The sequence below is a fragment of the Cucumis sativus genome, chromosome 6 (assembly GCF_000004075.3).
Source record: "Cucumis sativus cultivar 9930 chromosome 6, Cucumber_9930_V3, whole genome shotgun sequence".
Lineage (NCBI taxonomy): Eukaryota > Viridiplantae > Streptophyta > Magnoliopsida > Cucurbitales > Cucurbitaceae > Cucumis > Cucumis sativus.
The window spans coordinates 26,978,007-26,991,991 of record NC_026660.2 but is presented as its reverse complement, the minus strand read 5'-3'; the positions used below and the strand labels follow the sequence as shown (position 1 = coordinate 26,991,991).

Below are 13,985 nucleotides of genomic sequence, written 5' to 3'. Positions count from 1 at the left end.
ATATAATTTTTTAAACGTAGAAATAAAAAACATCAATAATATTACCTTAGTCTTAATTTTACGTGAAATATTATTTTCTAAAAGCAAATAAGTGTTAAGAATTACTATGCTTTTAAGAACGGGAGCAAATGAAGAATTTTCATGAACTAAAAAATTAAGTAATTATAGTATATATTGTTTTAGGAAAGATCAAATGATTATAGATAAAATCTGTTTTACTTTTTATAATGCAATATGGTTGGCTACTTATACCTATTGTTTCCTTTTTAGTGTCAATTAATATCATTAATGTAGTACACTTGATGATAAAGAAATAATTTAGATAATGGAGGCAGAAGTCTATGATAAATAGCTTTTTTGCTAGGAGGAAAAAATGTATTTAGTTATTTAATAAATACAGCTTAATCCAGTTCACTTTAAGATATCTTTTAGGAAAATTGGTATGCAATAATTTGAATCTAACAATTTTTTAGAGGTTAATTAATTGATATCTACTACTTCATTGCCAAAATTTTGGTAGAACTTAATAATTTGTGTTTCAAAAAAGGAATTATTTGGAGAACTTTATTATAATCAACAAATATATATATAAAAAGAAAAGAAAAGCCACGTGGGCAGAAACCAGGTTGGTTTGACTTGGAAGAGGAATGTTGGCCACGTGGAGACAACCCATAAGTGGCGGTTTGGCAAGAAGGGAGAAAGAAAAGGGAAGAAGCTTAAGCTTAAGGCCGTGTCCACCCCCACCCTCACCCCACCACAGCAACGGCGTCTCTCAAGTGTTAATAATAATAACAATATTTTAAATTTTAGAAAAGAAAAAAAAAAAAAAGGATGAGGTTTTTAATGTGGGGCCTACTGGATTTTTCCAACTGGGCCCCATTGTTTTAACTATAAATCCCCTCTTCCCCCTCTTCTTACTCTCACTCTCCATTTCTTCTCTCTTTGCTTCTCCCCCCCCATTAATATTATTCTTCCCTCTTCTCTCTTCTTTCAAAACAATTGTAAGTTTTCTTCTTCTTCAAATTTCCAACTAGCCTTTTTCTTTTCTTTAATTTTATATTACTAATTCACTGATCTTCGTTTCATGATGTGGGTACGATGCAGTTAGTAGTGAGAAAGAAACTAAAAACAAAAAAAGGAACTAGGGGAGTAAAAACAGGATGACGAACAACCCGAATGTAGTAATTTCAGAGAGTAAATCAAGCATCAACATGGCCATCACTGTCACAGTATCAAACTCGTCGATTTTCCAAGCAACAGCTCAAAAGCCACCGGCTGGCCCCAGCTCAACCACCGGCGGTGGCTACATCTCAATATCTCGGTCCACAAAATTGGTGCAGCAGCCCGATGGGAGAGCAAGAATCAAGACATGGGTGGACTCAATGCGAGCCTCATCTCCAAGTCGTATTAAACCCACTCCTTCCCTCTCCGACCATGACCATGACAATAACTCCTCTTGGATGGTACTCCCTCAATGAATCACTATAAACTTATATTATAAAATACAATATATATAATATGCAAGAGTGGGATCTGATCTGATTATTGTGCAATGTAACAGCTCCACCATCCTTCGGCTTTGGACATGTTTGACCAAATCATTGATGCTTCTAAAGGGAAACAAATAGTGATGTTTCTGGATTATGATGGCACACTTTCCCCAATTGTCGATGACCCAGATCGTGCCTTCATGTCCGATGCGGTCCGTAATTTACCTTACGTTTTGTTTTTTTTTTTTTTTTTAAATCTCTCTTCTTTTATAAATAACTCAACTTTCCTTCCATGTGGTTAAAAACAATTTACAGATGAGAAAAACGGTAAAAACGGTAGCGAGAAGCTTCCCTACTGCAATAGTGAGCGGGAGACGTAGAGACAAGGTATAAAATGAAGTTTGGAAATACATGAGATGAGATTAAATTTAAAATAAAAATAGGAATGGTGTGTTTTTAATTATTTTGATTATTGCAGGTTTATGGGTTTGTAAGACTAGGAGAACTGTATTATGCAGGAAGCCATGGGATGGATATTAAAGGACCGACAAAAGATTCCAATTACAAGAAAGTGCGTGACTCTCTCTGCCTCTTCTTCTTTTTATTTTATTTTATTTTTACCATCTTTTACCTGACATATATTCTCTCTTTACCCCTCATCTTCTCTTTTACTGTTTCAGTGTACCCAATCTGTTCTCTTTCAACCTGCCAGTGAGTTTCTTCCCATGATCGACCAGGTGAATTAATTAATTTTCCTTTTTAATACTCTACCTCCAAATATATATTCCAAATAAATCAACTAAATGAAACCCTCATAATATTTATTAATATTATCATTATTTTGTCAGGTTTACAAAGAGCTGGTTGAAAAAACCAAATCAACTCCAGGAGCTAAGGTGGAGAACAACAAGTTTTGTCTCTCTGTTCACTACCGTTGTGTTGAAGAAAAGGTTAATGAATATTTCATTGTCACCATCTGCTATCACCTCTTTATACTGTTCATATTTATTTACTCTTGTCCTAGTGATTAATTTTGTAATTTGTCTTTTTATGATCATTATTACAGAAATGGAGTGAATTAGCCCAACAAGTTAAATCTGTGTTGAAAGATTTCCCACAGCTTCGACTAACCCAAGGAAGAAAGGTATATACGAAAAGTTAATTAATTAATTACCATAATTATTATTTTCCAAATCCCTCCTTCTAACTTTGAAGTGGAAGTGCAGGTATTAGAGATTCGTCCAACCATTAAGTGGGACAAAGGGAAGGCCTTAGAATTCTTATTAGAGTCACTTGGTGAGCTTTTTCACCCTTTTACCAATAATGAAAAGTTTTCCTACTCATAATAATAATAACTTTTTTATATAAATAAATTAACAGGATTCAACAATTGTTCGGATGTTTTTCCGGTATATATCGGAGATGATCGAACGGATGAAGATGCATTTAAGGTAAACAACATATATTAAAATAATAGTAACAGTAATAATAAGAAATGGATGTATTTTTTGTTTCATGCTCGTGATGAATCTAAATTATTTTTTTAAAAAAAATTGAGCAGATAATAAGAGAGAGAGGACAAGGGTTTGGCATTCTTGTGTCAAAATTTCCAAAGGAAACGAGTGCTTCTTATTCTCTACGGGAACCTTCTGAGGCAAGTACAAGTATTTATTATATATACCTCATCAAATATACTTTAATTATGTACAATGTCTTATTTTTTGTCTCATTATAAAATTAATTATGTGAATTTTAATTAATTTTGGTATATACACAGGTTATGAACTTTTTGCAACGCTTGGCTGAGTGGAAGAAGAGATCTATATTGCCACTGCCAGGGCAGTGCCAGATGTGAAAGAAATTTAAGAAGGAGAAGAAAGGGAAATGGGAAAAAAAGAAAGGAAAAGCTAAAATATATATATATATATATACCTTTTCTTTTTTTCCCAGCCAATAAATTAGAATATATATTAAGGAAAAGAGGAGGAGGGTTGGTTGGTTGGTTGGGATTGGTCGGTCTATATATATATGTAACTTATAATTGTTCAAAAATATGTTAGTTAGATATATATATGGAAATAGAGAACAAAAAAGGTAGCTGGGTGGGAACTCTGGTTTTTTTTTTCTTTTTCTTTTTCTTTGGCTTCATGGCCTTGTACATCTTGTAACTCTGTGTACAGGGGAAAGGAAGACAACCAAAATTTGCAATTATATGCACCTTAATCCATGTTAATTAATGGTATTAATCTAATTATTAATTATCTTATCTTCTCCACCTTACCTTCTTCCTTCACTTCCTTTACTCCAATCAAGAGTTTGCGATCAATTTTCATTTTTTATTTACAACGCGAACAGGGAAGTATTATTCGTTATTATAAGTGATTTTTTCAGAGGACGTTTGATTCAAATGTAAAAAGTAATATTGTATGCATAACGACAAAAATCAACGTGTTATTACATAAACTATGGGCATATAATGTTAGGGCTCTCAGAATTTTCTTGTCCTCTAACAATTAGGCTGGTCAATCCCACTTTAGTTTTCTTTTGTCTGGAGCATATACAGTTCATACCTAAAAATTTATAATACTACTGTAACACTTGAGCACAGTGAATGCCTCGTATAGCTAGATACATGGCCAAACGTCTTTCAGTTTATTTACAGATGCTTAAGAGAAAATAAAATATTTCTTTTTAAAAAATTTATTTAAAGATTTTGGATTAAAAAAAAACATTTTAAAATAAACTTTGAAAATCTTCTTTCTAAAACGATATATAAAAATAATCACACATAAAAATAAGTGTTTATTTTAAAATAACCACTTGAAAAATTAACCTAAGGAGGATATTTATGAATCTTTTCAAATCCTTTCTACACGAATTAGAAAAACTTCACATCTTTATAATATATAGACATAGCCACCCACCTATCTATTAACTGTCATATCTTGACTAAGGTGAGACATTGTTTATACTCTTAAAAAGAAAGTTGAATTTGCGATAACATAAAAGAAATTAGAACTATTATTTTGAATATATACTTAAAAATAAAAGGTACAAAATGGACATAGGAGAGATTTGGTAACACATACATGCTCTCTCTATATTTGTTGTACACTATTTCTAAGTTTTGCATTAAAAATATTTTGTCCCATTAACTTAAATAGGTGTTCATCACATATATTAAATTAACAATTAAAATACTGCATCGAAGAACCATGTGATCTGTTCAAAACCATTAAATATTTTAATTTCAGGTGTTGAACAAATATTAAGTAAGAATATACATATATATGTATTAAAAAGAGAGAGAGAGAGAGAGAACAGACGTCAAATAAGTAAATGAAATAAAAGAATGTAGGCAAGCGTCTAAGCCGGCATGAACCACGCAATCCACTTCACATCCACACTCTAATCTACTTTAAACAATTCTAATATTATTATTTTAAGAACCACTCATCTCAATTTGTTGCCATAAAGTACATTTAATAAATTTTGTATAGTTAAGATGAAATGCCTCAATTATATGGCGCTAAGCTAATGGCTTTAATGTGTTAGAGATTTTCTTCCCCTGGGGGGAGGTAGCTACGTAGGGAGCAGAAGTGGCTATGATTTGGATTAACTGAAAGCACCATTTTATTTATTAAATACCATCGACTTCACTTACATCTTTATTTTTAATTAATGCATTAGAAAGAATCTTCGGTAGTCTTCCCAATGGGAAGGTTCCAACCATAATAATGTTCCAAAGAAATTAAACCCGATTAGATTTCTTGACAATAATTAATGCAAGCCAATTATACATAAACAAGAGAGAATATTCAGAGTGAGTGGCATACAAACAAACAAAAAAAAAAAATGCCAAAAGTACAAAAATACGTATGAAAGACAAATATATCTCAACCAACATAGTATTTAAATGGTTGATTTAATACAAATTTAAAGTAAGAAAATTGTTTTACTTTTTATTAGCTAGTAATAGATAAAGCTAGATAGTTATCCGTTTTTATTTTTGATATAGAACTTTATGCTACATATTGATTAAGAGTAATAAAAATGACTGTTTATGTGTGTTTGAATGGGTGTGAGAGTTGTATATTTAATCTTTTGGGTTGGGTGGAACTCCAAAGCAGTAGGGCAGAAGGCTGAATATGAGAAACAGAAAAGAAAAGGAAAAAGTGGTGGGTATTGGATGTGTGTTTAGATTTGAAAGAACCCCACAAGAGAGAATCTCTGCTTGGAAAGCTTAAGGGTTTTTTTTTTTAAATTTAAAAAAAAGAGGGTGTGGGGTTGGGAATAATAATAAGTAATAAGGGAATGGGGTTTGTTTTGATTGTTAGGTTTAGGGGAAAGGGAGAAAGGGAAGAGTTGGAATCCACTTAAAAAGAAGGGTTGCTTTGCTTTAGGTAGGGGAATTGAAGGAGAGAAAAACACATGGGAAGTTTTACAAGTAGCTAGAGAGACACACTCACACTCACACTCACATTAATATCCATATAACCTTTTAAACAAAAACCCTTACCCCCCTGCTGCTTTCTTTAAGACGTGTAAAGATACACTCCACATCCCACTATATATATAAATATATAAATATATAAATATAAGTTTTATATTTCAAACTTCCCCCCATCATTGGTGCCTTAACTCAAATAAAACTATTGTCTTTTCCGTTTGTGAAGCTTCAATTATTGGTACCACACATAAACAATAAAAACATAAAATCTTATATCAGAAATTGAAATAATATGTGTGTGTGGGGGCGCCTACCATTACCAAACCAAATCCCTTCCCCTTCCAATAATGGGTGTTTAAATTGGAAATAGATATGTTACACGTGTGTGCACATATTGTGATGTGAAGTTGGTCCCCGCATTGAGGGTCGAGCCGTTTTCTTTTTCTTCTTCTTCTCTTTTCTTTTCTTCATTTCTAATTTTCTTGTGTGTGTGTGTGTGTGTAGTGGACACTGCCATTTAAATTCAGACTCACATGGAATCCCATGTGCCCCCAGATGCCTTTCTCACAGGGAACCAAATGCACCCACTCCTAAAAACTACTATCTACTCATCTCCTAATATCTACTTCTTCTGTTCATTATTTGTTGACACGTTGCCTAATGCAAATTTTAGATTTATTTGGTATCAGTCAACAATGCAATGAATTGTCATAAATGAGTTCTGCAGCTAACTGATTTACAAAAAGAACTTCCTTCATCTCTTCTCTTTGATTCATTGATTCAGAACCATATTTCGAACATTGCCTCGATTGCCTCAATGGATACACACAAGCAGCTTTTGTATATATGAATATATATATTTATTGCCCATTCCAGACTCAACTAGTGTAGTGTAATCTTTCATTTTTAATGTTGCCCATGCCATGCATATTTATTTTAATTTTTTGGAAGTGGGAAAGAAATTAAAGGAAAATAAAAAGAGGTGGGTTATTATATATATAAAAATGGAGAAGCAGGGTTTTCAACTAACCATGTGGAGATGTTGATTTGTAAAAGGTGGGAAACACAAAACCCTTTTTATTTTTTTTTTGGTTTGAATAATTTCTAAATTAGCCAAGTTATAAAGTGTTTTTGTTGTAAAGTAAAAGCCAAAGTTTTTAAGTTCTGAAATGTCCACCCATCAGTGTTCTAAATTCTAACACTTGTAAAGTTCCCTTCCTTTCTGTAACATCCCTTTTTAAAGTTTCTCCCTTTTCTTTTTCAATACCAATACTATACATATTTTCTTTTCTTATATTATTTCACTTTATTTTCTCTCTCGCTTAAACAATCACAATTATTAGGTTACATTACACAACTATATACTCTTTTCCATATATATTATAATTAATAAAACCTATATGGATTCCAGTTCCTTTTTCCCTAGATATCTGCTTTACACATTAACATTAGATTTACGTATTGTTTATCTAACAAATAATTAATCATGGATTTAGAGAATCGCACAATCTACAAACTTTAGAAATACTATTATAGCTTATATTGATATTATATTATCAACCTTAACCTTCCATTTCTCTTTATAAGCTTACAAAAATATATGAAGAAATTAGCTCTTGGTTCCACATCAATCAATTAATCAGTGTGATTTTATACAGTGACGAGACACTGATTTTATACCGTGACGAGAGTAATTATATAATTAACATTTAACACAAAGATTTTTTATGATAAAAATGAGAACTTTTCAAAAGGTTAGAAGAGAAATTTCATTGACTTTGTGGATCGAGATAAACGAATATTCCATTCAACCATGGCTTTAACATTTTACTAAAATTGACAATGTTACTTATTTTATCGCTAACTCAAAAGTTTTAATGGTGAATAGCAGGAAGCATAGAAGTGTTGTGCTCATAGTATTGGATGATCATTCAACTTTTATCTTATATGAAAAAGGAAATAATATGATATAAAAGTAGTGTGCTCAGCGCAATCATTAATATCGAGCCGATGGTTGGGTGTGCCTTATCCTTGATCCAGCCCAAATATTTAACTAATTCTGAAATGGGCTAAAGGCCCAAAATCCATTACCAAACGCGTGTCCAACACAATGGAATTGGTTGGGTTCGGCCTCCAACATGGAGAGTCCCTTCCTAAAGCCCATTCTGGCAGATGACAAATGTTTTAGGGGTAAGTATAATCAACAACAATTTTTTAAATAATTATCCAAGTATGTATTTTTTTAAATAGACTCTCATGATTTATTATTAATGTACCCATATTTGCTGCATAGTTGGGCTCCTACCATTGGTAGATTTTGACATATTTTGCCATATTAATAGGTGAAATATTCTTGAAAATGAATAATTTGGTTCAAGGAGCAGTGAAAGAGAAGATAGGAACATTGAAATCTCAATTTTATGTAAATACAGAAACATCAAGATCCTAAACCAACTTGCTCAAATACCATTTAAGCTTAATTGAATGGGTAAATGGGTAAAGATAAATTGAATAATAGATGAAATTGATGGGGGGTATTATTTTAGGTTTGGCAGCTTTTGTAATACTCTAAGGTAAGCATTGACCAAGTGGAAGTTGAAGATCAGTGTTTAGAGAACAACAACGTGCATCACATGTCCTTTGGAATATATTCATTGCCTTTCTCCATAAGATATTCTCATTTATTAATTTTAATTTGCATAAATATTATACTACTTACCAATCAACTGTACGTCACTTCAAAATCAACAAATCATTTTCTTGAAAAAAAATTACTGTTTTAAGCATAACATTATTATTCATGAGGTTTTCTCAACTAATTTGATCAAATGTTTATTTTAACGTGTTTAATCAATTTTTAAACTTGTTAGATGGATTATATATCATTAGTCAATTCGTTACCAAAACTCGTAAACAATAGGTCTATCTATTATGAAATAAAATAGTAACTTAATATTTTTTAAGAACTTAAATAAAATTAATGATATTTTCAGATGGAAAAAGATGGCCATGGATTATAATAAAGCAGAGATGAATCTGTGATGAGCTGTCGTGGTTTTGGTGATTCAAATCTCTATATAGAAATATCAATTACAAGAAAAACACAACTCCTCATTAATACTCATTACCACACAACACAAACATGGCCTACAAATCTCTCCTTTTCCTCTCCATTCTCCTCTCCTTCTCTGCCATAGCTTTCTCCGATGTATTTCCACTAACTGTGTTTTTTTTTCTTCATCTGGAAACCTAAAAGAAGACTGATACACATTTTGGTTTTGGTTGATCTATATGCAGGATGCAGATTGTGTGTACACGGTGTACATCAGAACAGGGTCGACCTTGAAAGCAGGGACGGACTCGGTGATTGCCGCCACGCTCTACTCGGCGGATGGGGACGAAGTCCGGATTAAGGATCTGGAGAAATGGGGCGGGTTGATGGGACCCGACTACAACTACTTCGAGAGGGGCAATCTCGACATTTTCAGCGGAAGAGGTCCATGCCTGAGCGGACCGGTGTGTTCGTTAAACCTGACCTCCGATGGATCGGGTCCGCACCATGGGTGGTACTGCAACTATGTGGAGGTTACCAAAACGGGTGTCCACATGCCGTGCGAGCAAACCCTGTTCACGGTGGAGCAGTGGTTGGCCTTAGATGTGTCGCCTTATGAGCTGACCGCCATCCGGAATGAGTGTCTGAGTGGGAGTGGAATCCGCGGTGATTTGAAATTGCAGTAGGTGGTGTGGGTTATGATTGATGTAATAGAATTGTTGTAGAATAAGGGCTTGATCGAGATGATTAAGCAGGATTTTGGGGAATAAAACCAAATGGATGTGGTTTTTGTGTGGAGTTGTGTTATTGGTATGTTGGGGAAGAAGTAATAGTTTAATGGAGAGTAATGTATTCTTTTTGCTTTATTTTTTATCCGATCTTTTGTCTGATGAACAATAATTGGTTTATATTTTCCATTACCAACAGGAGCAATAATGAAAAGGTAGCATTTAATCTTAGGCTAAATTACACAATAAAAAAAAAAAAAAAGATGACTATCAATTTTACATTTGGTATAAAAATGTCCCTAAAATTTTCAAAATTTTCATAAATACATTTAAACTTAAAAAGTCACATTTATATTTATCATCTACCTAACTAATTGTAGTTGAGTTATAATTGTGAAAGTTGGCTCTCCACGATATTTTAGTTTAAATTATAATATTAATTGTTTCTATTTTTTTTAAATGCATATTATTTTATTTTTTAAAAAATAGCTAAAACCCTATCAAATAATAAAAAATGAAGACTGCAAAATAGTAAATATGCAATAGATTTTGAAATTGATAAATGGAGATTACAGAATACAGAATATTATTTAAAAAATTATTTTTTAAAGCATAAGGCATTGATAAGATTTCTCAACTAATTTGATTAAATATTTTTTTTATAGCTTGAACGTCTCTAATCAAAATTTAAATTTCTTACAAGTGGTAAGTTATTAGTCAATTTGTTATCAATCGGTTAATAATATAGAACCGTTTAAATTGATGTATTTGGAATTACATTCATAATTAAGGATGTCTGTGATTGGTTAAGAATAAACGAATTTTTTTTTATATATTTTATTTGTAAAATTAATCGTGAAAACTCTAATAAAATTTTAATACATTCAAATTTTAATACATTCAAATTCATACTTTTAAAGAAAATTTAATTATTAACAATCAAATAATAATATTAATTACTAGTATTTGTAAAACGAGTAATTTGATAAGATAAATTTGATGAAGGTATATAATTAGGAAGTACTAAATTATAATTAATTAATGGTAAACTAGTTATAAAATTATTTAAAAAATTAGTTCTTATTACGTTAATCATATTGGTCATTAACCAACTGTGAGTTTATATTGATCTCGAGACTATATTGGTGCTTTTTCGATCGAGATGAAGGAAAGAATGCTTAAGGACAGGGGAACTTGAGCAATATCAGACAAAGTTCGATCGAGATTGGACGTAGAGAAACAAGTCTAAGGAGATCTTAAGCCATCTCTAAGACAATTTCGACCGGGATTGAAGGCTAAAAGAGAAAATTTAAGGGCTCTTAAAGCAATTATAGAGTTGTGTTCGATCGTGACTAAAGACAGAAAATGTTTTGCTAAGATTCACAAGGTGAGTTTGAGCCAATTTGGATCGGGATCACTAAGAGTTAAATGTTCGACGAATTTGAATTTCAAGTGTTTAGCCATGCAAACTTATAATTTTGAATGAGTATAGTTCATAGACATTTATATAATGGATTCTACGAAAACTTGAACCAAACGATGACATGTTTATCCTACATCCATTCCCATCTCATTTAGGTCTTCGTGGTGTGAGATGAAATAAAAAGTAATTGAAACATTTAAAAAATGCTCACAAGCATTATATTTTGAGGATTAATTATGTTGGATTCATAATATACTGAGTCAGTAGTTATTGTCATTTATTTAGAAAAGAAGAGGGAGAAATCGGAAGAATCGAGACGATGCCATTTATTTGTGAGTACGTGGAGACAGATGATTGGATGAATCATTTGAAAGATTATCAAATTGTTGACATTCACCATTAATAGTGGGCCATCAAATGATTGCAGCCGTCCGATGAATCTCAATTGAGTTGGCATGGTTTTAGCAATTAGATTTTCTATATATAATAATATCTACAAGAACAAAACATACTCATCATTCCACAACACAACCATGGCCACCAAATCTGCCCTCTTCTTCTCCATTCTCCTTTCCTTCTCTGCCATAGCTTTCTCCGATGTATTTCCACTTACTCTCCTCCGTTTTTTTTTTTTTTTTTTTTTGCCCTTTGAAAGAAATAAAAATAACTGATGTACATTTTGGATTTGTTTGATGCAGAATCCAGATTGCGTGTACACGGTGTATATCAGAACAGGGTCGATCCTGAAAGCAGGGACGGACTCGGTGATTACCGCCACGCTCTACACGGCTGCCGGGGATGGAATCAGGATTATGGATCTGGAGAAATGGGGCGGGTTGATGGGACCCGGCTACAACTACTTCGAGAGAGGTAATCTCGATATTTTCAGTGGAAGAGGTCCATGCCTGAGCGGACCCGTGTGTTCATTGAACCTGACCTCTGATGGATCGGGTCCGCACCATGGTTGGTACTGCAACTATCTGGAGGTGACCACAACAGGGGTTCATAGCCCGTGCGATCAACAACTGTTCACGGTGGAGCAGTGGTTGGCTCTGGATAGGTCGCCGTATAATCTGACCAACATCCAAAATAATTGTCCCAGTGGGAGTGGGAGTGAGAGTGGCCGGGATTTGATCCGATCAGGTGACCCCAATTTGAAGTTGAAGCAGGTGGTTTGAATATGATGTACGCAATAAAACTGTTGTAAGAGAAGGAAAGTGGAAGAGGTTATAATCGATGATTGAGCAGGATTTTGGGAATTAAATCAAAGGGGTGTTGTGTAATTGGTATGTTGGGTGAGAAGCAATAGTTAAATGGAGAGCAGCAGCAGTGTTTTGTTGTTGGTTTACTTTACTTTTTGATCGGATCTTGTTTGTTTGTCAGGAATGATGAACAAATGGGTGAGTAAGAAAAGGAGCAACAAAGAAAAAACAGCATTTAATCCTAATAATAATGAAAGTTAATGTGGGCAAGTGGGCCGTGGAGGGGATTTTGTCCGGAAGCCATTTGTCTTCGCATTGACCGATCATCTTTTTATTTTATTAAAGTTAAAAACTTAGTATCATATGTGTCGGCAAAGCTCTTTTTTTTTTTTTTCCCTTCTTTCCAACAAACTTTACCATCGATAGTTATAAAAATTGCGCCTAATTAGACTCTCAAAACAAATAAAGTATACGTTTTTGAGTTCATAATGAAAAGTATGCTTTAAATATGTTTTGAAGGTGTGGTTAGTAAATGGACCGTCACATTCAATAAATATAAACAGCAATACGATTAAAAGGGTGTGGAGTATCTTCCTTGGAACCGCTCTTTGTAAGGTTGTGTGTGGGGCTTTATTCCCCTTTAGGTTTAGGTTTTCTTTTTGTTGTATTGTTGTATTGGTTTTGTGTTTATTTATTGCCTTCAAATCCCCCTTTTGTTTTAACAATTCATTATCTATGGGGAAAAAAATCCTTAAAACAAACCAAATGTGAATTCCACAAATGTGAAATTTGGATTTTTCCTTGGAAGAGAGAAAATGTGACCTATCAAAAACAGACTTCAGATTTCAGAAAATATGATGAGAATTTCAAGGAAACGGTTCTCATTTTTTTTGTTTTCAAAATTTAATAAAGCTTCTAAAAATTGAACAAAAATAGAAAAACTACTATCCATAGTCTCTATTTTCTAGTTGGCCGAGGAGATAGGTCTACATTCACCGTTAGGCTATTTATAATTTTAATAGATTATTTTATTAAAAGATTGCATCAAATAACAAAAACATTTTTAAAAAAACAGCTCAAAACATTCAACTCATTTTTCTTTTGCATATTACGATGATATCAGACGATAATTATAAAACTATCATCATTATTTTTAAATTTGCTACTTTTACAAATTTAGAAAATATTGTGACATAAATTATATTATCATAATTTGTTTTTTTTTTTTTTTGCAAAAATCCCTATTTTATTTCTCTTTCATCCTTCTTAACTTGTTTTTTTTAATTTATTTTTTCGGCCTCTTTAATAATCTTTAATATATGTTCAATATTTTTAAATTTTTTTTCTTCTCTTGCTAATTCTCAAATTTTCAGAATGTACTTTTATTTATTTTTAAAATTTATATGTTTAATTTAATTTTAAATTTTAGTCCGCTCAATATTTAAATTTACATATTATTTTTATCTTCCAAATTTAGGTTGTTAATATGTCCTATGTTATTTAAATTTTAAAATTATTATTTTTTATATTTCAGTGAATTCTATATTTTTTATTTGTTATGTCATTAAATTATATTTAAAGTAAAAAAAAAATCCATGAAAATGTTTGGAAAATAACACAAGAAACAAAAACAAAAAAAA

General features: G+C 32.2%; 3 protein-coding genes across 3 annotated transcripts; all 3 read left to right on the top strand.

Annotated features, from left to right (window-relative positions):
• Nucleotides 1-904: 904 nt before the first annotated feature.
• Nucleotides 905-3,765, top strand: LOC101211097 (probable trehalose-phosphate phosphatase J). Its single transcript, XM_004143427.3, has 12 exons — nucleotides 905-1,001; nucleotides 1,105-1,463; nucleotides 1,562-1,702; nucleotides 1,806-1,877; nucleotides 1,969-2,061; nucleotides 2,171-2,227; nucleotides 2,339-2,440; nucleotides 2,557-2,634; nucleotides 2,717-2,786; nucleotides 2,871-2,941; nucleotides 3,052-3,144; nucleotides 3,268-3,765. Exons 2-12 carry the CDS (start codon nucleotides 1,161-1,163, stop codon nucleotides 3,343-3,345), a joined length of 1,158 nt encoding a protein of 385 aa, XP_004143475.1. The 5' UTR covers nucleotides 905-1,001; nucleotides 1,105-1,160; the 3' UTR covers nucleotides 3,346-3,765.
• Nucleotides 3,766-8,924: 5,159 nt separating this feature from the next.
• On the top strand, nucleotides 8,925-9,900 carry LOC101210848 (PLAT domain-containing protein 1). The gene is made up of 2 exons (XM_004143426.3): nucleotides 8,925-9,148; nucleotides 9,238-9,900. The coding sequence occupies exons 1-2, from the start codon at nucleotides 9,083-9,085 to the stop codon at nucleotides 9,676-9,678; spliced, it is 507 nt and encodes a 168-aa protein (XP_004143474.1). The 5' UTR covers nucleotides 8,925-9,082; the 3' UTR covers nucleotides 9,679-9,900.
• A 1,682-nt stretch (nucleotides 9,901-11,582) lies between these two features.
• LOC101210609 (PLAT domain-containing protein 1) lies at nucleotides 11,583-12,709 on the top strand. The gene is made up of 2 exons (XM_004143425.3): nucleotides 11,583-11,742; nucleotides 11,842-12,709. The coding sequence occupies exons 1-2, from the start codon at nucleotides 11,599-11,601 to the stop codon at nucleotides 12,319-12,321; spliced, it is 624 nt and encodes a 207-aa protein (XP_004143473.2). The 5' UTR covers nucleotides 11,583-11,598; the 3' UTR covers nucleotides 12,322-12,709.
• Nucleotides 12,710-13,985: the final 1,276 nt, after the last annotated feature.